At 54.2% G+C, this 24802-nt stretch overlaps 2 protein-coding genes across 2 annotated transcripts in view; both read right to left on the reverse strand.

Annotated features, from left to right (window-relative positions):
• LOC119976704 (L-gulonolactone oxidase) overlaps window positions 1-17668 on the reverse strand; it is a 103233-nt gene extending 85565 nt beyond the window's left edge. The window contains exon 1 of the mRNA XM_038817418.1: window positions 17399-17668. Coding sequence (XP_038673346.1) covers window positions 17399-17401 — 3 coding nt within the window. The 5' untranslated portion in view covers window positions 17402-17668. The remainder of the gene's footprint in view (window positions 1-17398) is intronic.
• A 2502-nt stretch (window positions 17669-20170) lies between these two features.
• The window catches only part of chrna2b (cholinergic receptor, nicotinic, alpha 2b (neuronal)), a 31510-nt gene continuing 26878 nt past the window's right edge, over window positions 20171-24802 (reverse strand). Inside the window, exon 6 of the mRNA XM_038796207.1 lies at window positions 20171-20209. Coding sequence (XP_038652135.1) covers window positions 20171-20209 — 39 coding nt within the window. The remainder of the gene's footprint in view (window positions 20210-24802) is intronic.

Raw genomic sequence — 24802 nt, forward strand, 5'->3', positions numbered from 1 at the left:
GAGATCTCCCAAAGCCCTGACACAGAGATCTCCCAAAGCTCTGACACAGAGATCTCCCAAAGCCCTGACACAGAGATCTCCCAAAGCCCTGACACAGTGATCTCCCAAAGCTCTCACACAGAGATCTCCCAAAGCCCAGCCCTGACACAGAGATCTCCCAAAGCACTGACAGAGAGATCTCCCAACGTCCAGCTCTCACACAGAGATCTCCCAACGTCCAGCCCTGACACAGAGATCTCCCAAAGCCCTGACACAGAGATCTCCCAAAGCCCTGACACAGAGGTCTCCCAAAGCCCTGACACAGAGATCTCCCAACGCCCTGACACAGAGATCTCCCAACGTCCAGCCCTGACACAGAGATCTCCCAAAGCCCTGACACAGAGATCTCCCAATGCCCTGACACAGAGATCTCCCAAAGCCCTGACACACAGATCTCACAAAGCCCTGACACAGAGATCTCCCAAAGCCCTGACACACAGATCTCCCAAAGCCCTAACACAGAGATCTCCCAAATCCCTGACACAGAGATCTCCCAAAGCCCTGACACAGAGATCTCCCAAAGCCCTGACACAGAGATCTCCCAAAGCCCTGACACAGAGATCTCCCAAAGCACTGACACAGAGATCTCCCATAGCCCAGCCCTGACACAGAGATCTCCCAAAGCACTGACACAGAGATCTCCCAAAGCTCTGACACAGAGATCTCCCAAAGCCCTGACACAGAGATCTCCCAGACCCCTGACACAGAGATCTCCCAACGCCCTGACACAGAGATCTCCCAAAGCTCTGACATAGAGATCTCCCAAAGCCCTGACACAGAGATCTCCCAAAGCCCTGACACAGAGATCTCCCAAAGCCCTGACACAGAGATCTCCCAAAGCCCTGACACAGAGATCTCCCAAAGCCCTGACACAGAGATCTCCCAAAGCCCAGCCCTGACACAGAGATCTCCCAAAGCCCTGACACAGAGATCTCCCAAAGCCCAGACACAGAGATCTCCCAAAGCCCTGACACAGAGATCTCCCAAAGCCCAGCCCTGACACAGAGATCTCCCAAAGCCCTGACACAGAGATCTCCCAAAGCCCAGCCCTGACACAGAGATCTCCGAAAGCCCTGACACAGAGATCTCCCAAAGCCCTGACACAGAGATCTCCCAAAGCCCTGACACAGAGATCTCCCAAAGCCCTGACACAGAGATCTCCCAAAGCTCTGACACAGAGATCTCCCAAAGCCCTGACACAGAGATCTCCCAAAGCCCTGACACAGAGATCTCCCAAAGCTCTGACACAGAGATCTCCCAAAGCCCTGACACAGAGATCTCCCAAAGCCCTGACACAGAGATCTCCCAAAGCTCTGACACAGAGATCTCCCAACGTCCAGCCCTGACACAGAGATCTCCCAAAGCCCTGACACAGAGATCTCCCAAAGCCCTGACACAGAGATCTCCCAAAGCCCTGACACAGAGATCTCCCAAAGCCCTGACGCAGAGATCTCCAAAAGCCCTGATGCAGAGATCTCCCAAAGCCCTGATGCAGAGATCTCCCAAAGCCCTGACACAGAGATCTCCCAAAGCTCTGACACAGAGATCTCCCAAAGACCTGACACAGAGATCTCCCAAAGCCCTGACACAGAGATCTCCCAAAGCTCTGACACAGAGATCTGCCAAAGCTCTGACACAGAGATCTCCCAAAGCCCTGACACAGAGATCTCCCAAAGCCCTGACATAGAGATCTCCCAAAGCCCTGACACAGAGATCTCCCAAAGCCCTGACACCGAGATCTCACAAAGCCCTGACACAGAGATCTCCCAAAGACCAGACCTAACTGAGAGATCTCCCAAAGACCTGACACAGAGATCTCCCAAAGCCCTGACACAGAGATCTCCCAAAGCCCTGACACAGAGATCTCACAAAGCCCTGACACAGAGATCTCCCAAAGCCCAGACACAGAGATCTCCCAAAGCCCTGACACAGAGATCTCCCAAAGCCCTGACAGAGAGATCACCCAAAGCCCTGACACAGAGATCTCCCAAAGACCAGCCCGGATACAGATCTCCCAAAGCCCTGACACAGAGATCTCCCAAAGCCCTGACACAGAGATCCCCCAACGTCCAGCCCTGACACAGAGATCTCCCAAAGTACTGACACAGAGATCTCCCAGAGCCCTGGCACAGAGGTCTCCCAAAGCCCTGACACAGAGATCTCCCAAAGCCCTGACACAGAGATCTCCCAAAGCCCTGACACAGAGATCTCCCAAAGCCCTGACACAGAGATCTCCCAAAGCCCTGACACAGAGATCTCCCAAAGCCCTGACACAGAGATCTCCCAAAGCCCTGACACAGAGATCTCCCAGAGCCCTGACACAGAGATCTCCCAGAGCCCTGACATAGAGTTCTCCCAAAGCTCTGACACAGAGATCTCCCAATGCCCTGACACAGAGATCTCCCAAAGCCCTGACACAGAGATCTCCCAAAGCCCTGACACAGAGATCTCACAAAGCCCTGACACAGAGATCTCACAAAGCCCTGACACAGAGATCTCCCAAAGCTCTGAAACAGAGATCTCCCAAAGACCAGCCCTGACACAGAGATCTCCCAAAGCCCTGACACAGAGATCTCCCAAAGCCCTGACACAGAGATCTCCCAAAGCACTGACACAGAGATCTCCCAAAGCCCTGACACAGAGATCTCCCAAAGCCCTGACACAGAGATCTCCCAAAGCCCTGACACAGAGATCTCCCAAAGCCCTGAAACAGAGATCTGCCAGAGCCCTGACACAGAGATCTCCCAAAGCCCTGACACAGAGATCTGCCTAAGCTCTGACACAGAGATCTCCCAAAGCCCTGACACAGAGATCTCCCAAAGCCCTGACACAGAGATCTCCCAGAGCTCTGACACAGAGATCTCCCAAAGCCCTGACACAGAGATCTCCCAAAGACCAGCCCTGACACAGAGATCTCCCAAAGCCCTGACACAGAGATCTCCCAAAGCCCAGACACAGAGATCTCCCAAAGCCCTGACACAGAGATCTCCCAAAGCCCTGACACAGAGATCTCCCAAAGCCCTGACACAGAGATCTCCCAAAGCCCTGACACAGAGATCTCCCAACGCCCTGACACAGAGATCTCCCAACGTCCAGCCCTGACACAGAGATCTCCCAAAGCCCTGACACAGAGATCTCCCAAAGCCCTGACACAGAGATCTCCCAAAGCCCTGACACAGAGATCTCCCAAAGCCCTGACACAGAGATCTCCCAAAGCCCTGACACAGCGATCTCCCAAAGCTCTGACACAGAGATCTCCCAAAGTTCTGACACAGAGATCTCCCAACGTCCAGCCCTGACACAGAGATCTCCCAAAGCCCTGACACAGAGATCTCCCAAAGCCCTGACACAGAGATCTGCCAAAGCCCTGACACAGAGATCTCCCAAAGACCAGCCCTGACACAGAGATCTCACAAAGCCCTGACACAGAGATCTCCCAAAGCCCTGACACAGAGATCTCCCAAAGCCCTGACACAGAGATCTCCCAAAGCCCTGACACAGAGATCTCCCAAAGCCCTGACACAGAGATCTCCCAAAGCTCTGACACAGAGATCTCCCAAAGCCCTGACACAGAGATCTCCCAAAGCCCTGACACAGAGATCTCCCAAAGCCCTGACACAGAGATCTCCCAAAGCCCTGACACAGAGATCTCCCAACGTCCAGCTCTGACACAGAGATCTCCCAACGTCCAGCCCTGACACAGAGATCTCCCAAAGCCCTGACACAGAGATCTCCCAAAGCCCTGACACAGAGATCCCCCAGAGCTCTGACACAGAGATCTCCCAAAGCCCTGACACAGAGATCTCCCAAAGACCAGCCCTGACACAGAGATCTCCCAAAGCCCTGACACAGAGATCTCCCAAAGCCCAGACACAGAGATCTCCCAAAGCCCTGACACAGAGATCTCCCAAAGCTCTGACACAGAGATCTCCCAAAGTTCTGACACAGAGATCTCCCAACGTCCAGCCCTGACACAGAGATCTCCCAAAGCCCTGACACAGAGATCTCCCAAAGCCCTGACACAGAGATCTGCCAAAGCCCTGACACAGAGATCTCCCAAAGACCAGCCCTGACACAGAGATCTCCCAAAGCCCTGACACAGAGACCTCCCAAAGCCCAGACACAGAGATCTCCCAAAGCCCTGACACAGAGATCTCCCAAAGCCCTGACACAGAGATCTCCCAAAGCCCTGACACAGAGATCTCCCAACGTCCAGCCCTGACACAGAGATCTCCCAAAGCCCTGACACAGAGATCTCCCAATGCCCTGACACAGAGATCTCCCAAAGCCCTGACACACAGATCTCCCAAAGCCCTGACACACAGATCTCCCAAAGCCCTGACACACAGATCTCCCAAAGCCCTGACACAGAGATCCCCCAAATCCCTGACACAGAGATCTCCCAAAGCCCTGACACAGAGATCTCCCAAAGCCCTGACACAGAGATCTCCCAAAGCCCTGACACAGAGATCTCCCAAAGCACTGACACAGAGATCTCCCAAAGCCCAGCCCTGACACAGAGATCTCCCAATGCACTGACACAGAGATCTCCCAAAGCTCTGACACAGAGATCTCCCAAAGCCCTGACACAGAGATCTCCCAAAGCCCTGACACAGAGATCTCCCAAAGCCCTGACACAGAGATCTCACAAAGCCCTGACACAGAGATCTCACAAAGCCCTGACACAGAGATCTCCCAAAGCTCTGAAACAGAGATCTCCCAAAGACCAGCCCTGACACAGAGATCTCCCAAAGCCCTGACACAGAGATCTCCCAAAGCCCTGACACAGAGATCTCCCAAAGCCCTGACACAGAGATCTCCCAAAGCCCTGACACAGAGATCTCCCAAAGCCCTGACACAGAGATCTCCCAAAGCCCTGACACAGAGATCTCCCAAAGCCCTGACACAGAGATCTGCCAGAGCCCTGACACAGAGATCTCCCAAAGCCCTGACACAGAGATCTGCCTAAGCTCTGACACAGAGATCTCCCAAAGCCCTGACACAGAGATCTCCCAAAGCCCTGACACAGAGATCTCCCAGAGCTCTGACACAGAGATCTCCCAAAGCCCTGACACAGAGATCTCCCAAAGACCAGCCCTGACACAGATCTTCCAAAGCCCTGACACAGAGATCTCCCAAAGCCCTAACACAGAGATCTCCCAACGTCCAGCCCTGACACAGAGATCTCCCAAAGTACTGACACAGAGATCTCCCAGAGCCCTGGCACAGAGGTCTCCCAAAGCCCTGACACAGAGATCTCCCAAAGCCCTGACACAGAGATCTCCCAAAGCCCTGACACAGAGATCTCCCAAAGCCCTGACACAGAGATCTCCCAAAGCCCTGACACAGAGATCTCCCAAAGCCCTGACACAGAGATCTCCCAAAGCCCTGACACAGAGATCTCCCAAAGCCCTGACACAGAGATCTCCCAAAGCCCTGACACAGAGATCTCCCAAAGCCCTGACACAGAGATCTCCCAGAGCCCTGACATAGATATCTCCCAAAGCTCTGACACAGAGATCTCCCAAAGCCCTGACACAGAGATCTCCCAAAGCCCTGACACAGAGATCTCCCAAAGCCCTGACACAGAGATCTCCCAAAGCCCTGACACAGAGATCTCACAAAGCCCTGACACAGAGATCTCCCAAAGCTCTGAAACAGAGATCTCCCAAAGACCAGCCCTGACACAGAGATCTCCCAAAGCCCTGACACAGAGATCTCCCAAAGCCCTGACACAGAGATCTCCCAAAGCCCTGACACAGAGATCTCCCAAAGCCCTGACACAGAGATCTCCCAAAGCCCTGACACAGAGATCTCCCAAAGCCCTGACACAGAGATCTCCCAAAGCCCTGACACAGAGATCTGCCAGAGCCCTGACACAGAGACCTCCCAAAGCCCTGACACAGAGATCTGCCTAAGCTCTGACACAGAGATCTCCCAAAGCCCTGACACAGAGATCTCCCAAAGCCCTGACACAGAGATCTCCCAGAGCTCTGACACAGAGATCTCCCAAAGCCCTGACACAGAGATCTCCCAAAGACCAGCCCTGACACAGAGATCTCCCAAAGCCCTGACACAGAGATCTCCCAAAGCCCAGACACAGAGATCTCCCAAAGCCCTGACACAGAGATCTCCCAAAGCCCTGACACAGAGATCTCCCAAAACCCTGACACAAAAATCTCCCAAAGCCCTGACACAGAGATCTCCCAACGCCCTGACACAGAGATCTCCCAATGTCCAGCCCTGACACAGAGATCTCCCAAAGCCCTGACACAGAGATCTCCCAAAGCCCTGACACAGAGATCTCCCAAAGCCCTGACACAGAGATCTCCCAAAGCCCTGACACAGAGATCTCCCAAAGCCCTGACACAGCGATCTCCCAAAGCTCTGACACAGAGATCTCCCAAAGTTCTGACACAGAGATCTCCCAACGTCCAGCCCTGACACAGAGATCTGCCAAAGCCCTGACACAGAGATCTCCCAAAGACCAGTCCTGACACAGAGATCTCACAAAGCCCTGACACAGAGATCTCCCAAAGCCCTGACACAGAGATCTCCCAAAGCCCTGACACAGAGATCTCCCAAAGCCCTGACACAGAGATCTCCCAAAGCCCTGACACAGAGATCTCCCAAAGCTCTGACACAGAGATCTCCCAAAGCCCTGACACAGAGATCTCCCAAAGCCCTGACACAGAGATCTCCCAAAGCCCTGACACAGAGATCTCCCAAAGCCCTGACACAGAGATCTCCCAACGTCCAGCTCTGACACAGAGATCTCCCAACGTCCAGCCCTGACACAGAGATCTCCCAAAGCCCTGACACCGAGATCTCCCAAAGCCCTGACACAGAGATCCCCCAGAGCTCTGACACAGAGATCTCCCAAAGCCCTGACACAGAGATCTCCCAAAGACCAGCCCTGACACAGAGATCTCCCAAAGCCCTGACACAGAGATCTCCCAAAGCCCAGACACAGAGATCTCCCAAAGCCCTGACACAGAGATCTCCCAAAGCTCTGACACAGAGATCTCCCAAAGTTCTGACACAGAGATCTCCCAACGTCCAGCCCTGACACAGAGATCTCCCAAAGCCCTGACACAGAGATCTCCCAAAGCCCTGACACAGAGATCTGCCAAAGCCCTGACACAGAGATCTCCCAAAGACCAGCCCTGACACAGAGATCTCCCAAAGCCCTGACACAGAGATCTCCCAAAGCCCAGACACAGAGATCTCCCAAAGCTCTGACACAGAGATCTCCCAAAGCCCTGACACAGAGATCTCCCAAAGCCCTGACACAGAGATCTCCCAAAGCCCTGACACAGAGATCTCCCAACGTCCAGCCCTGACACAGAGATCTCCCAAAGCCCTGACACAGAGATCTCCCAATGCCCAGACACAGAGATCTCCCAAAGCCCTGACACACAGATCTCCCAAAGCCCTGACACACAGATCTCCCAAAGCCCTGACACACAGATCTCCCAAAGCCCTGACACAGAGATCCCCCAAATCCCTGACACAGAGATCTCCCAAAGCCCTGACACAGAGATCTCCCAAAGCCCTGACACAGAGATCTCCCAAAGCCCTGACACAGAGATCTCCCAAAGCACTGACACAGAGATCTCCCAAAGCCCAGCCCTGACACAGAGATCTCCCAATGCACTGACACAGAGATCTCCCAAAGCTCTGACACAGAGATCTCCCAAAGCCCTGACACAGAGATCTCCCAAAGCCCTGACACAGAGATCTCCCAAAGCCCTGACACAGAGATCTCCCAAAGCCCTGACACAGAGATCTCCCAACGTCCAGCCCTGACACAGAGATCACCCAAAGCCCTGACACAGAGATCTCCCAAAGCCCTGACACAGAGATCTCCCAAAGCCCTGACACAGAGATCTCCCAAAGCCCTGACACAGAGATCTCCCAAAGCCCAGCCCTGATACAGAGATCTCCCAAAGCCCTGACACAGAGATCTCCCAAAGCCCAGACACAGAGATCTCCCAAAGCCGTGACACAGAGATCTCCCAAAGCCCTGACACAGAGATCTCCCAAAGACCAGCCCTGACACAGAGATCTCCCAAAGACCAGCCCTGACACAGAGATCTACCAAAGCCCTGACACAGAGATCTCCCAAAGCTCTGACGCAGAGATCTCCCAAAGCCCTGACACAGAGATCTCCCAAAGCTCTGACACAGAGATCTCCCAAAGCCCTGACAGAGAGATCTCCCAAAGCCCTGACAGAGAGATCTCCCAAAGCCCTGACACAGAGATCTCCCAAAGCCCTGACACAGAGATCTCCCAAAGCCCTGACACAGAGATCTCCCAAAGCCCTGACACAGAGATCTCCCAAAGCCCTGACACAGAGATCTCCCAAAGCCCTGACACAGAGATCTGCCAACGTCCAGCCCTGACGCAGAGATCTCCCAAAGCCCGGACACAGAGATCTCAGAAAGCCCTGACACAGAGATCTCCCAACGTCCAGCCCTGACGCAGAGATCTCCCAAAGCCCGGACACAGAGATCTCAGAAAGCCCTGACACAGAGATCTCCCAAAGCCCTGACACAGAGATCTCCCAAAGCCCTGACACAGAGATCTCCCAAAGCCCTGACACAGAGATCTCCCAAAGCTCTGACACAGAGATCTCCCAAAGCCCTGACACAGAGATCTCCCAAAGCTCTGACGCAGAGATCTCCCAAAGCCCTGACACAGAGATCTCCCAAAGCCCTGGCACAGAGATCTCCCAAAGCCCTGACACAGAGATCTCCCAAAGCCCTGACACAGAGATCTCCCAAAGCCCTGGCACAGAGATCTCCCAAAGCCCTGACACAGAGATCTCCCAAAGACCAGCCCTGACACAGAGATCTCCCAAAGCCCTGACACAGAGATCTCCCAAAGCCCTGACACAGAGATCTCCCAAAGACCAGCCCTGACACAGAGATCTCCCAAAGCCCTGACACAGAGATCTCCCAAAGCCCAGACACAGAGATCTCCCAAAGCCCTGACACAGAGATCTCCCAAAGCCCTGACACAGAGATCTCCCAAAGCCCTGACACAGAGATCTCCCAAAGCCCTGACACAGAGATCTCCCAAAGCCCTGACACAGAGATCTCCCAAAGCCCTGACACAGAGATCTCCCAAAGCACTGACACAGAGATCTCCCAAAGCCCAGCCCTGACACAGAGATCTCCCAAAGCACTGACACAGAGATCTCCCAAAGCTCTGACACAGAGATCTCCCAAAGCCCTGACACAGAGATCTCCCAACGCCCTGACACAGAGATCTCCCAAAGCCCTGACACAGAGATCTCCCAACGCCCTGACACAGAGATCTCCCAAAGCTCTGACACAGAGATCTCCCAAAGCCCTGACACAGAGATCTCCCAAAGCCCTGACACAGAGATCTCCCAAAGCCCTGACACAGAGATCTCCCAAAGCCCTGACACAGAGATCTCCCAAAGCCCAGCCCTGACACAGAGATCTCCCAAAGCCCTGACACAGAGATCTCCCAAAGCCCAGACACAGAGATCTCCCAAAGCCCTGACACAGAGATCTCCCAAAGCCCTGACACAGAGATCTCCCAAAGACCAGCCCTGACACAGAGATCTCCCAAAGACCAGCCCTGACACAGAGATCTCCCAAAGCCCTGACACAGAGATCTCCCAAAGCTCTGACACAGAGATCTCCCAAAGCCCTGACACAGAGATCTCCCAAAGCTCTGACACAGAGATCTCCCAAAGCCCTGACAGAGAGATCTCCCAAAGCCCTGACACAGAGATCTCCCAACGTCCAGCCCTGACACAGAGATCTCCCAACGCCCTGACACAGAGATCTCCCAAAGCCCTGACACAGAGATCTCCCAAAGCCCTGACACAGAGATCTCCCAAAGCCCTGACACAGAGATCTCCCAAAGCCCTGACACAGAGATCTCCCAAAGCCCTGACACAGAGATCTCCCAAAGCCCTGACACAGAGATCTCCCAAAGCCCTGACACAGAGATCTCCCAAAGCCCAGCCCTGACACAGAGATCTCCCAAAGCCCTGACACAGAGATCTCCCAAAGCCCAGACACAGAGATCTCCCAAAGCCCTGACACAGAGATCTCCCAAAGCCCTGACACAGAGATCTCCCAAAGACCAGCCCTGACACAGAGATCTCCGAATGACCAGCCCTGACACAGAGATCTCCCAAAGCTCTGACACAGAGATCTCCCAAAGCCCTGACACAGAGATCTCCCAAAGCCCTGACACAGAGATCTCCCAAAGCCCTGACACAGAGATCTCCCAAAGCCCTGACACAGAGATCTCCCAAAGCCCTGACACAGAGATCTCCCAAAGCCCTGGCACAGAGATCTCCCAAAGCCCTGACACAGAGATCTCCCAAAGCCCTGACACAGAGATCTCCCAAAGCCCTGACACAGAGATCTCCCAAAGCCCTGACACAGAGATCTCCCAAAGCCCTGACACAGAGATCTCCCAAAGCCCTGGCACAGAGATCTCCCAAAGCCCTGGCACAGAGATCTCCCAAAGCTCTGACACAGAGATCTCCCAAAGCCCTGACACAGAGATCTCCCAGAGCCCTGACACAGAGATCTCCCAAAGCCCTGACACAGAGATCTCCCAAAGCCCTGGCACAGAGATCTCCCAAAGCCCTGGCACAGAGATCTCCCAAAGCTCTGACACAGAGGGAGCGATTCTCCCGCGTCACGAAGACTCGGGAAGCTGGCTTCAAAAATGGGCGGGTTTGACGCCAGCCTCCGCCCCCCCCGACCCGGAACCGATTCTGGTCCCCGGTGGGGGCTAGCATCTCGCGGCCGTGAACTCCGGCATCGCGGGCTTAATGAATTTCGTTAAGCCCGCGCGCCAAAGTTAGCGACGGCTGACGCATCAGATGACGTCAGCCGCGTATGCGCGGATGACGTCATCATGCATTTGCGTGAAACCCGCGCATGCGCGGGCCGTTATGCCCCTCAGCCGCCCCGCGAATGGATACAGCGGGCGACGGAAGGAGAAAGAGTGCGCGGGGTAAGTACCCGCTGCCCGTGATCGGTGCCCACCGATCACGGGCCCATGGCACCCTTGGCACGGCCGTGGTACTGCCGTGCCAATCGGTGCCATGGTTCCCCAGATCGGGACTTTACGGCCGTTTTTATGAACGGTCAGACCAGGTGTGTTTTACGTTCATAAAAACGGCCGCAAAGGCCTTGGAAATTGGCCCATCGGCCAGGGGTGAATCGCTGCTCGCCGTAAAAAAATGGCGGGCAGCGATTCGTGTCGGGAGGCGGGCATGGGGGGGGGGGGGGGAGAATAGCGGGAGGGCGTCGGACCAGCGTGGACGTAAAAATTTACGTCGCCCGCTATTCTCCGCCCCGTCGTGAGTGCGGAGAATCGCGCCCAGAGATCTCCCAAAGCCCTGACGCAGAGATCTCCCAACTTGCAGAGGGACATAGATAAGCTGCAGAGCTGGACTGAGAAGTGGCAAATGGAGTTTAATGCAGAAAAGTGTGAGGCGATTCATTTGGAAGGAATAACAGGAAGATAGAGTACTGGGCTAATGGTAAGATTCTTGGTAGTTTGGACGAGCAGAGAGATCTCGGTGTCCATGTCCATAGATCCCTGAACGTTGCCACTCAGGTCGAGAGGGTTGTTAAGAAAGCGTACGGTGTGTTAGCTTTTATTGGTAGAGGAATTGAGTTTTGGAGCCATGAGGTCATGTTGCAGTTTTACAAAACTCTGGTGCGGCCGCATTTGGAGTATTGCGTGCAGTTCTGGTCGCCACATTATAGGGAGGATGTGGAAGCATTGGAAAGTGTACAGAGGAGATTTACTAGGATGTTGCCTGGTATGGAGGGAAGGTCTTATGAGGAAAGGCTGAAGGGATTGAGGCTGTTTTCGTGAGAGAGAAGAAGGTTAAGAGGTGACTTAATTGAGGCATACAAGATGATCAGAGGATTAGATAGGGTGGACAGTGAGAGCCTTTTTCCTCGGATGGTGATGTCCAGCACGAGGGGACATAGCTTTAAATTGAGGGGTGATAGATATAGGATAGATGTCCGAGGTAGGTTCTTTACTCAGAGAGTAGTAAGGGCGTGGAATGCCCTGCCTGCAACAGTAGTGGACTCGCCAACAGTAAGGGCATTCAAATGGTCATTAGATAGGCATATGGACGATAAGGGAATAGTGCAGAGGGACTTTCGAGGGGTTTCACAGGACGGTGCAACATCGAGGGCCGAAGGGCCTGTACTGCGCTGTAATGTTCTATGTTCAAAGACCTGACGCAGAGATCTCCCAACGACCAGCCCTGACAGACACTCACCACACACTCACTGCAGCCATGACGATGCCTCTGAGAAAATCTGCCGCCTGATTGCAGGAGTCCAAGACGGAGCCACTGCTCGATGCCAGTGAGGTAAGGAGGGACACCCCAGGGTGGGTCACGGACTGATGCCTGCCCTCCTGACCAGTGCCCAGGAGGCAGAGGCAGTCAGCGCTGCCAGCCCCATCAGGAGCAGATGGCTTGTGGTCCTGAGGGGTGGGGGTCAGCAGTAAAGCCTCTGCCCTGAGAGGGGCAGTGTGCCAGGGAGGGTGCCAAAGGCCACGGTGCGAGTGCCCTTTGTTTGGGCTGAGCTCTGCTATTCCCCTGTTTCCCCTGCAGTGGGACTGAGTTTCTGGGAAGTGCCAGCATATAGTGGGCCCCTGATTGAGCCTGGCCGTGCCCATCCCCTTGGCAAAACAGCTGGGGGTATGAGGGTGGGCAGTGAGACAGCATCTCCCAAATTGTTGGGCTCCCGAATGACCAGCGTCTCTGGGAACATTTCCAGGACACAGGGAGCGGACAGCAGGACACAGGGAGCAGGACACAGGGAGCAGTCAGCAGGACACAGGGAGCAGTCAGCAGGACACAGGGAGCAGACAGCAGGACACAGGGAGCAGACAGCAGGACACAGGGAGCAGACAGCAGGACACAGGGAGCAGTCAGCAGGACACAGGGAGCAGACAGCAGGACACAGGGAGCAGACAGCAGGACACAGGGAGCAGACAGCAGGACACAGGGAGCAGACAGCAGGACACAGGGAGCAGACAGCAGGACACAGGGAGCAGGACACAGGGAGCAGACAGCAGGACACAGGGAGCAGACAGCAGGACACAGGGAGCAGACAGCAGGACACAGGGAGCAGACAGCAGGACACAGGGAGCAGACAGCAGGACACAGGGAGCAGACAGCAGGACACAGGGAGCAGGACACAGGGAGCAGACAGCAGGACACTGGGAGCAGTCAGCAGGACACAGGGAGCAGACAGCAGGACACAGGGAGCAGACAGCAGGACACAGGGAGCAGGACACAGGGAGCAGACAGCAGGACACAGGGAGCAGACAGCAGGACACAGGGAGCAGACAGCAGGACACAGGGAGCAGACAGCAGGACACAGGGAGCAGACAGCAGGACACAGGGAGCAGACAGCAGGACACAGGGAGCAGACAGCAGGACACAGGGAGCAGACAGTAGGACACAGGGAGCAGACAGTAGGACACAGGGAGCAGTCAGCAGGACACAGGGAGCAGACAGCAGGACACAGGGAGCAGACAGCAGGACACAGGGAGCAGACAGCAGGACACAGGGAGCAGACAGCAGGACACAGGGAGCAGACAGCAGGACACAGGGAGCAGGACACAGGGAGCAGTCAGCAGGACACAGGGAGCAGACAGCAGGACACAGGGAGCAGGACACAGGGAGCAGACAGCAGGACACAGGGAGCAGACAGCAGGACACAGGGAGCAGACAGCAGGACACAGGGAGCAGACAGCAGGACACAGGGAGCAGACAGCAGGACACAGGGAGCAGACAGCAGGACACAGGGAGCAGTCAGCAGGACACAGGGAGCAGACAGCAGGACACAGGGAGCAGACAGCAGGACACAGGGAGCAGACAGCAGGACACAGGGAGCAGTCAGCAGGACACAGGGAGCAGGACACAGGGAGCAGACAGCAGGACACAGGGAGCAGACAGCAGGACACAGGGAGCAGACAGCAGGACACAGGGAGCAGTCAGCAGGACACAGGGAGCAGACAGCAGGACACAGGGAGCAGACAGCAGGACACAGGGAGCAGACAGCAGGACACAGGGAGCAGACAGCAGGACACAGGGAGCAGACAGCAGGACACAGGGAGCAGACAGCAGGACACAGGGAGCAGGACACAGGGAGCAGACAGCAGGACACAGGGAGCAGACAGCAGGACACAGGGAGCAGTCAGCAGGACACAGGGAGCAGACAGCAGGACACAGGGAGCAGGACACAGGGAGCAGACAGCAGGACACAGGGAGCAGACAGCAGGACACAGGGAGCAGACAGCAGGACACAGGGAGCAGGACACAGGGAGCAGACAGCAGGACACAGGGAGCAGGACACAGGGAGCAGTCAGCAGGACACAGGGAGCAGGACACAGGGAGCAGACAGCAGGACACAGGGAGCAGACAGCAGGACACAGGGAGCAGGACACAGGGAGCAGACAGCAGGACACAGGGAGCAGACAGCAGGACACAGGGAGCAGACAGCAGGACACAGGGAGCAGACAGCAGGACACAGGGAGCAGACAGCAAGACACAGGGAGCAGACAGCAGGACACAGGGAGCAGACAGCAGGACACAGGGAGCAGACAGCAGGACACAGGGAGCAGACAGCAGGACACAGGGAGCAGACAGCAGGACACAGGGAGCAGACAGCAGGACACAGGGAGCAGACAGCAGGACACAGGGAGCAGACAGCAGGACACAGGGAGCAGACAGCAGGACACAGGGAGCAGGACACAGGGAGCAGACAGCAGGACACAGGGAGCAGGACACAGGGAGCAGACAGCAGGACACAGGGAGCAGACAGCAGGACACAGGGAGCAGACAGCAGGACACAGGGAGCAGACAGCAGGACACAGGGAGCAGACAGCAGGACACAGGGAGCAGACAGCAGGACACAGGGAGCAGACAGCAGGACACAGGGAGCAGACAGCAGGACACAGGGAGCAGACAGCAGGACACAGGGAGCAGACAGCAGGACACAGGGAGCAGACAGCAGGACACAGGGAGCAGTCAGCAGGACACAGGGAGCAGTCAGCAGGACACAGGGAGCAGACAGCAGGACACAGGGAGCAGGACACAGGGAGCAGACAGCAGGACACAGGGAGCAGACAGCAGGACACAGGGAGCAGACAGCAGGACACAGGGAACAGTCAGCAGGACACAGGGAGCAGACAGCAGGACACAGGGAGCAGACAGCAGGACACAGGGAGGAGACAGCAGGACACAGGGAGCAGACAGCAGGACACAGGGAGCAGACAGCAGGACACAGGGAGCAGACAGCAGGACACAGGGAGCAGACAGCAGGACACAGGGAGCAGTCAGCAGGACACAGGGAGCAGACAGCAGGACACAGGGAGCAGACAGCAGGACACAGGGAGCAGACAGCAGGACACAGGGAGCAGACAGCAGGACACAGGGAGCAGTCAGCAGGACACAGGGAGCAGGACACAGGGAGCAGTCAGCAGAGTGAGCAGCCAGGGGCCTGGAAGCAGCAGCAAAGGGGGTGTGTTTAAAACACAAACTGCAGCAATGGCTTCGGAGCCAGGCCATCCCGATCCCGAGGGAACACCCCGATCCCGAGGGGAGACTCCCCGATCCCGAGGGTGACACCCCGATCCCGAGGGGGACACCCCGATCCCCAATGGGACATCCCGTGTCCAAGGACTTGGAGCAAGTCATTACCCGCTCCTCTCCCCCAACCCAGGCAGTCATCCCCCCAGAAAGCCCAACAATTTGAGAGATTTTTAAGCCTACCCCTCCCCCTCAACAGCCTGGGCCCGCTTGTAAATACTTTCAGCAATTCCTGCTCGCGTGACTTCGCCTCAGAGAATCAGAGCACGAAATGCATGAAACCAGGGGCTGGTTTAGCTCACTCAGCTAAATCGCTGGCTTTGAAAGCAGAACAAGCATGCCAGCAGCACGGTTCGATTCCCGTACCAGCCTCCCCGGACAGGCGCCGGAATGTGGCGACTAGGGGCTTTTCACAGTAACTTCATTGAAGCCTACTCGTGACAATAAGCGATTTTCATTTTCAAATGTCCAACCCGCTAATGACATTGAAATCCATGCAAGTGACGGTTTTCCATGGACCTGCCGGCAGGGAGCACAAACATCAGTATGGGTGCCAGCGAGGGATCGGAGCATGGAGTCGGTATGTGACTTTCCCATCGGGCACTATTCTCCGCCCAATTGCCATTCTCTCTGCCAGCATCAGGAAGCGGAGAATTCGGTCCAAGATATCATCCAATTATGGACTGAGCTGAGGAGAAATCTCTTCACTGAAGGAGTTGTGAATCATTGGAACCAGGGAGAGTTGTGGATATTGTAAACAGAAGTGGATAGATTTTTGGATACTAAGGAATAGGGCAGGAAAGTGGGATTGGGAACAAGATCAGCCATGGGTGCATTGGATAATAGACCAGTCTTGAGGGGCTGAAAGGTCCACTCCTTGGGCAGTATTTTCCCCTACCCGGCGGGGCGGGGGGTCCCAGCAGGACGGAGTGGCGAGAACCACTCCAGCGTCGGGCCTCCCCAAAGGTGCAGAATTCTCCGCACCTTTAGGGGCTAGGCCCGCGCCAGAGTGGTTGGCACCCCACCGACCGGAGTGAACGGTTGGCCGAAAGGCCTTCGCCAGCCGGCGTGAGTCCGCGCATGCGCCCGAGCATCAGCGGCTGCTGACGTTATCCCAGCGCATGTGCGGTAAGGGGGGTCTCTTCCACCTCCGCCATGGTGGAGGCCGTGGCAGCGGCGGAATAAAAAGAGTGCCTCCACGGCACAGGCCCGCCCGCTGATTGGCGGGCCCCGATGGCGGGCCAGGCCACCGTAGGGGCACCCCCAGGGTCAGATCGCCCTGCGCCCCCCCCCAGGACCCGGGGCCCACTCGCGCCACCTGTTCCCGCCGGCACCAGAGGTGGTTTAATCCACGCCGGAGGGAGAGGCCTGACAGCGGCGAGACTTCGGCCCATCGACTTCCGCCCCCACCGATTCCCAGGTGCCGGAGAATTCCGGCCACGGCGGGGGCGGGATTTACGCCGGCCGCGGGCGATTTTCTGACCCTGTGGGGGTCCTCTCACTCTGGTCAAAACCCTTCATGTTTTAAAAATCTCCTATAAATGCCCCTTCTCTCTTGTAAAAGCTCTCTCCACAGAATGAATTGACATAATCAGTCTGAACCTCCAATTAGATTTTACTCTGTTTCCGATTCACATTTACAAATGCTCACAAACACTCTCAGTAACATGTCCATTCTCTCTCTCTCTCTCTCTGACACGAGTTGTACTTCAGAATGAAGATTCTTACCATGGTTGATGGTGAATGCCGGAGGAGCAGAGCAAGAATGGGAATCACCGCTCAGAGTCGGAGGTAAATGACAGAGCTGTTTCCCAAATGAGAGGTCCTGACTCAGGAAGATGACAAAGCTGTTTTTGTGCAAGGTTAGTTAATGACATTCTTATTTGTGATAACTAAGGATAATGAGTAACCTGTTGACACAGCAATCATCCTAATCCAGTCTTGGGTTTAACAGGTCAAAGTAGAGGATTCCTGGTAAACCCATGTGAAAGCACTGACGAGATCTAAGGACAGTTCAATAGGCCAAGAAAGGGCATCTGCAAGTCCCTCAGTCAAACTATTCCTCTCGAAATGTTTCCAACCCCAGCATTTCCAAATCAGGAGCTTGATCGAAGCTTGGAAGAAGCAGCCCTGAATTATCCTTCGATAAACTCAGGATGTGATGAGAGATTTCTCTGGGATTTAGTTCGAGGAGGAGATTGAGACTGGGTGTGATAATTTGGCATTGAACACGCGGTTTGAGATGTCGACAAAACTTGGTGGTGGGGGACGTGGCGGGGCAGATGTGAGTGTGTCGAGTGAGGGTGGAAAGGAATGGGGGCAACAAGGAGGGATTGATGGGGTGAATGTGAAGGCACTGGTGTGATGGGAGAGGATGTGATGGGGGAGGGTGCGCATCGTAAACTCTGTTCCCGGGTGCTGCTGTATCGCAGATGATGGGCGGAATTTTCCTTTCTTTCTTCTAAGTGTTGGACCAGGTGAGAAAAGTGATGTGCAGCTCTCCAGCTTCACAGCTGCCTTCTCTCCCCATATTGCCCAGCACTCAGATTAACCAATCCCGGAGACGTGCCGCTTGACCTCATGTTGACGGGTGGGTCCTGAGCCAGCAAAGTCAGGTTTCCAGAGAGCGGAGCGGCCTCTTTAAAACAAAAGTAATGCCCTCCCACCACACACTCTGAGACCACCCCCCCCCCCCACCCCCCCACACACACACAGACACACACACACGGGTGACAATTGCGAGTGCAAACTCCCGGCAATGTACCACGTGTGGGAGAAACAAAGCAAAAACATGTCCCCAATTTGCATTTATTAATGAAAGTGGTACGCGATGAAAGATCGGTGTTCAACCGTCTGAAATGTGCCATCAATGTGCAACAGGACATATGGCCCAATCCCAGTAAAAATAGAGGATATTAAAGCCATTCCAACCCCTCAAGGTGAAGATGGTCTTTGAAGATGTCTCTAACCCCTTGGGCTGGATTCTCCGCCGGCGGGATTCGTCATTTCGCCGGCAGTGCACTCACGCCCGTGGATTTCTCCAACGGCGTGGGGGTGCGTACAACGGGAAACCCCCACTGGCCGGCTGCCAGGACGGAGGATCCTGCTGTTGGCGGGGGTTTACCGCACCCGAAAGCGGGTGCAGCGGAACGCAGAATCCCACCCCTTGTCTCCGCACATTCCCAATTTCTTTCAAAAGTCTTCATTGTGAAGGGAATTGTTGCTAACGGATGTGTCTTTGGTGAGTGTTGGTTAATCTTTGTGACAGGCTGTCTGGGGACATGGAGGGATAAGGTTGCATTGCTTAACTTATGAAAATGAGGTACTGCGCAGGATTCCCCGGATCCCCCAGCCGCGTGTTTCCCGGCGGTGTGCCATCTGCTGACGGCAAGATTCCCTCTTCCTGCCGATTGCCGATGGGATTTACCATTGAAGCCAGCCCACACTGCCGGGCAACACGGTAGCATTGTGGATAGCACAATTGCTTCACAGCTCCAGGGTCCCAGGTTTGATTCCGGCTTGGGTCACTGCCTGTGCGGAGTCTGCACATCCTCCCCGTGTGTGTGTGGGTTTCCTCTGGGTGCTCCGGTTTCCTCCCACAGTCCAAAGATGTGCAGGTTAGGTGGATTGGCCATGATAAATTGCCCTTAGTGTTGGGTGGGGTTACTGGGTTATGGGGATAGGGTGGAGGTGTTGACCTTGGATAGGGTTCTCTTTCCAAGAGCCGGTGCAGACTCGATGGGCCGAATGGCCTCCTTCTGCATTGTAAATTCTATGAAAACCCACAGTGGGTGTACGCTGCTGGCGAGGAAAGAGAATTCCGATGGCCGGAGAACTCCGGCCATGATTTCCTTCACAAATTGACATTTTGAGTTACATTATTTGATAAATGTAAGAGAATCACAAACTGTTGAATATGGTCAATCAGGTTTAGAAAGTGGTTAAAAAGGCATGTGGGCCATGTGACCCTGGACTTTATACGTAAAGGCCTGGAGTATAAAGCAAGGAGTATAATAAACCTAAATATGGAAACTGTCCAGTTCAGATCTGAAGGCCTTGATGAGAGCGGAAAAGATGAAATGAAAAAATGAAAATCGCTTATCGTCACAAGTAGGCTTCAAATGAAGTTACTGTGAAAAGCCCCTATTCGCCACATTCCGGCGCCTGTTCGGGGAGGCTGGTACGGGAATTTAACCGTGCTGCCGGCCTGCTTTAAAAGCCAGCGATTTAGCCCAGTGTGCTAAACCAGCCCCAAGATCCACCAGAATGTGAGGACAGAGAAAAATAGATTTTCTGTGAGTCAGGAGAATGGATGGAATCTAATCAGTAAAGTGCTTCTTTCTCTAGGAACCTGGCATTATGATGTTGTCAGATCATATTTACTGCGATGGATAAAGAGATGCATTAACTAAAGTGACCTGGCAGCTAATCTCCTGGTTAATGTTAATGTTCTGATAACCTTAAGCAGAATTAATAATTAGCCGGCATTTCTGTTTGGAGTCAAATAAATAACTCTGTTACACCCGTTCTTCGAAATTCCTGTGAATAAAAACATAGAACATGGAACATACAGTGCATGAAAGAGGTCATTCGGCCCATTGAGTCTGCACCGACCCACTTAAACCCTCACTTCCACCCTATCCCTGTAACCCAATAACCCCTCCTAACCTTTTTGGTCACTAAGGGCAGTATAGCATGGCCAACCCCATCTAACCTGCACATCTTTGGACTGTGGGAGGAAACCGGAGCACCCGGGGGAAACCCACGCAGACACGTGGAGAACGTGCAGACTCTGCGCAGACAGTGACCCAGCGGGGAATCGAACCTGTGACCCTAGCGCTGTGAAGCCACAGTGCTATCAATTTGTGCTACCATGCTGCCGACAAAGGTCCAGACAACCAATTCTTTCCTCATACGATGGTCCTGCCATCCCAGGGTTCAGTCTGGTGAACCTCCGCTGCACTCCCTCAATGGAAAGTATAGCCTTTCTTGGTAAGGAGAACAAAAGTGTACGCAGTATTTGTCTGTCGCTGCGCTTTCTGCTCTTACAAAAGAGGAAGTGAAACCACTTAATGGTTTTGACGTGGTCAGGAGCTGTGAATCATAACAAGAGTGGTTGTGAACATTGTGGTTAGCATCAAAGCTGGGTACTTGAGATGCATTCAAAGTAGGAAGGATGTGGCGATGCCGGCGTTGGACTGGGGTGAGCACAGTGAGAAGTCTTACAACACCAGGTTAAAGTCTAACAGGTTTGTTTCAAACACGAGCTTTCTGAGCGCAGCTCCTTCCTCAGGTGAATGGAGAGGTATGTTCCAGAAACATTTATACAGACAAAGTCAGAGATGCTGGACAATGCTTGGAATGCGAGCATTTGCAAGTAATCAAATCATTGCAGATCCAGGGAGAGGGATAATCACAGGTTAAAGAGGTGTGAATTGTCTCAAGCCCGAACAGTTGGTAGGATTTTGCAAGTCCAGGCCAGATGGTGGGGGGTGGATGTAATGCGACATGAATCCAAGATCCCAGTTGAGGCCGCACTCATGCGTGTGGAACTTAGCTATAAGTTTTTGCTCGGCAATTCTGGGTTGTCGCGTGTCCTGAAGGCCGCCTTGGAGAAAGCTTACCCGGAGATCAGAGGCTGAATGCCCTTGACTGCTGAAGTGTTCCCCAACTGGAAGGGAACATTCCTGCCTGGTGATTGTCACACGATGCCCGTTCATTCGTTGTCGCAGTGTCTGCATGGTCTCGCCAATGTACCACGCTTCGGGACATCCTTTCCTGCAGCGTATGAGGTAGATTATATTGGTTGAGTCGCACGAGTATGTGCCGCATACCTGGTGGGTGGTGTTACCACGTGTAATGGTGGTATCCATGTCGATGATCTGACATGTCTTGCAGAGATTGCCCTGGCAGGGTTGTGTGGTGTCGTGGTCGCTGTTCTGAAGGCTGGGTAATTTGCTGCAAACAATGGTTTGTTTGAGGTTGCGCGGTTGTTTGAAGGCCAGTAGTGGGGGTGTGGGGATGACCTTGGCAAGATGTTCATCTTCATTGATGATGTGTTTAAGGCTGCGAAGAAGATGTCGTAATTTCTCCGCCCCAGGAAAGTACTGGACAACAAAGGGTACTCTGTCAGTGGTGTCCTGTGTTTATCTTCTGAGGCGGTCGGTGCGGTTTTTTGCTGTGGAGCGTTGGAACTGTCGATCGATGAGTCGAGCGCCATATCCCGGTCGTACGAGGGCATCTTTCAGCATCTGTAGGTGTCTGTTACGCTCCTCCTCGTCTGAGCAGGTCCTGTGTATACGGAGGGCTTGTCCATAGGGGATGGCTTCTTTAATGTGTTTCGGGTGAAAGCTGGAGAAGTGGAGCATCGTGAGGTTGTCTGTGGGCTTGCGGTAAAGTGAAGTGCTAAGATGACCATCCTTGATGGAGACGAGTGTGTCCAAGAATGCAACAGAATTTGGAGAATAGTCCATGGTGAGTCTGATGGTGGGATGGAATTTATTGATCTCATCGTGTAGTCGTTTCAGTGATTCTTCGCTGTGGGTCCAAAGGAAAAAAATGTCATCGATGTATCTGGTGTATAACATCGGTTGCAGGTCCTGTGTGGTGAGGAAGTCTTGTTCAAACTTGTGCATGAAGATGTTGGCATATTGAGGTGCGAATTTGGTCCCCATGGCTGTTCCATGCATCTGGGTGAAGAACTTGTTGTCAAAGGTGAAGACGTTGTGATCTAGAATGAAGCGGATGAGTTGCAGAATTGCGTCTGGAGATTGGCAGTTGTCGGTGTTGAGGACTGAGGCTGTTGCAGCAATGCCGTCGTCATGGGGGATGCTGGTGTAGAGTGCCGAGACATCCATTGTAACGAGGAATGTTCCTGGTTCAACTGGTCCATGGGTGCTGAGTTTCTGTAGGAAGTCCGTCGTGTCGCGACAGAAGCTGGGTGTACCTTGTACGATGGGTTTCAAGATGCCCTCGATGTGGCCAGAGAGGTTCTCACACAGGGTCCCATTGCCTGAAACGATAGGATGGCCTGGTGTGTTGGCCTTGTGTATTTTCGGGAGGCAGTAGAGATCTTCAATGCGGGGATTACGTGGGATGAGAGCACGTAGGGTGCTCTGAAGGTCTGGATCCAGGGTCCTGATCAGTCTGTTGAGTTGGCGGGTGTGTTCCTTGGTTGGATCTGCGGGTAACTGTCTGTAGTGTTCCTGGTTGTCGAGTTGTCGGTATACTTCTTTGCAGTAGTCCATTCTGTTCAGTTTGACGGTGGCCCCTCCTTTGTCTGCTGGTTTGATGACGATGTTGCGGTTGGTTTTGAGAGCGCGGATGGTGTTGCGTTGTGCTTGGGTGACGTTCGGGGCTGTCTTGTGAATGCGGCTGATGAATCTGGCATTGACACGACTTCTGTGTCAAGTAGGAAGGGAACGATAAATAAGCAAACTCCCGAGCAGCTGTGCCTAAGCCATCAGGCTGTCAATCACAGCTCTGCGAAATTGAAAGGATGCTTTGCATTTCATAGGGCAGCACGGTTGCATGGTGGTTAGCATAAATGCTTCACAGCTCCAGGGTCCCAGGTTCGATTCCCGGCTGGGTCACGGTCTGTGCGGAGTCTGCACGTCCTCCCCGTGTGTGCGTGGGTTTCCTCCGGGTGCTCCGGTTTCCTCCCACAGTCCAAAGATGTGCGGGTTAGGTGGATTGGCCATGATAAATTGCCCGTAGTGTCCTAAAAAGTAAGGTTAAGGGTGGGGTGGGGGGGGTTGTTGGGTTACGGGTATAAGGTGGATACGTCGGTTTGAGTAGGGTGATCATTGCTCGGCGCAACATCGAGGGCCGAAGGGCCTGTTCTGTGCTGTACTGTTCTATAGTTCTATAGTTAAAGGATCTCTGAGGATTTGAAGACTTTTCAAGTGTTCTGGCCTTTCCAGGAAGCCTCTGACACTTCAAAAAGCTGCTGTTTTAAAGGCTTTTATCTGAGGAAGCAGATTTTTGGAAAGGGAAAGTGTTTCTGCATTGATTCTTCACTGAGCAGCCTGGCCTGCTCATCAGGCCTGTCAGGAAGAGGAGTTCAGACTGAGGAGGCCACTTCAGAGTTTACAAAGTCTGACCAGGATGATATTGTTGAGCAGAGGGCTGCCTGAGGTCACCGTGCCAAGGATGATCGAGTCCAGATCTGGAAGGGACCTCCATCCCAGGGGAGGATCCTGGGCTCGAATTCTCACCCACAACCTGAGCCCCAACCACCCACCCCAGGACCCTCGGTGAAACCTGTCCTGTGGCCTGACAGTGGCAGAGTGGCACATTAGCAATGGGAGGACCCCCTTGACCCCACTGCATCAGGGCTGAACTTGGGCTTACGTACACCAAAGTCCACCCAGCGTAATTCTCACTGTGGGGGGGGGGGGGTCGGAGCAATGCGCGGGGCGGGGGGGGGAGGGGGGGGGGGGGTCGGAGCAATGCCCGGGGCGGGGGGGGGGGGGGGGGGGGGGGCAGAATCCAGTTTCCAGCCCCTTCACTGCACACGGATACATATACATCAACACTGTGCATGTCCCCGCTGCCGGGTAGCTCGCCATGGGTGGTGGTGTGGGAGCGGAGACTGGGCTCGGGTCTGAAGCCCACCGCCCAATCCTGTTTTCCGGCCGACGTTCTATTCTCCACCCAATCAGCATTTCTGATCGGGTGGACAATACGTTTGTCAAACATGATTTCCTTTTCATAAATGCATGTTGCCTTTACCTGATCCCGTTGATATTTTGTAAGAGCCCTCCTGTCACATCCTTTATAATAGACTCTAACCTTTTCAGGCTTGTCAGGTTCCTTCTCGTTTGCTCCCTGCCTATTCCCTCGTTTTCCCCTTTCTTTTATTTTTGATTTACAGATGATTTATGGACCTGTGCCTTTAAGGCAGCCTCCCAGTTTAATTCAAGCAGAGAGACACTGTGGCCTGTTCCTTTCATTCAAACAGCAGGATCCAGAAGGCTGTATTGTTTAAGACTGGTGATTGGAGACTGGCCGGCTTCAGCGATGACTCAGTTTGATCGATATGGATGTTGGCCAATGAATTGGCTCAAACGTCTGTGCTCTGCCTGGTAACAGGCGGTGATTGGATCTGATCTCACTGAAATAGCTCAGAGA

This window comes from Scyliorhinus canicula, chromosome 1, assembly GCF_902713615.1.
Source record: "Scyliorhinus canicula chromosome 1, sScyCan1.1, whole genome shotgun sequence".
Lineage (NCBI taxonomy): Eukaryota > Metazoa > Chordata > Chondrichthyes > Carcharhiniformes > Scyliorhinidae > Scyliorhinus > Scyliorhinus canicula.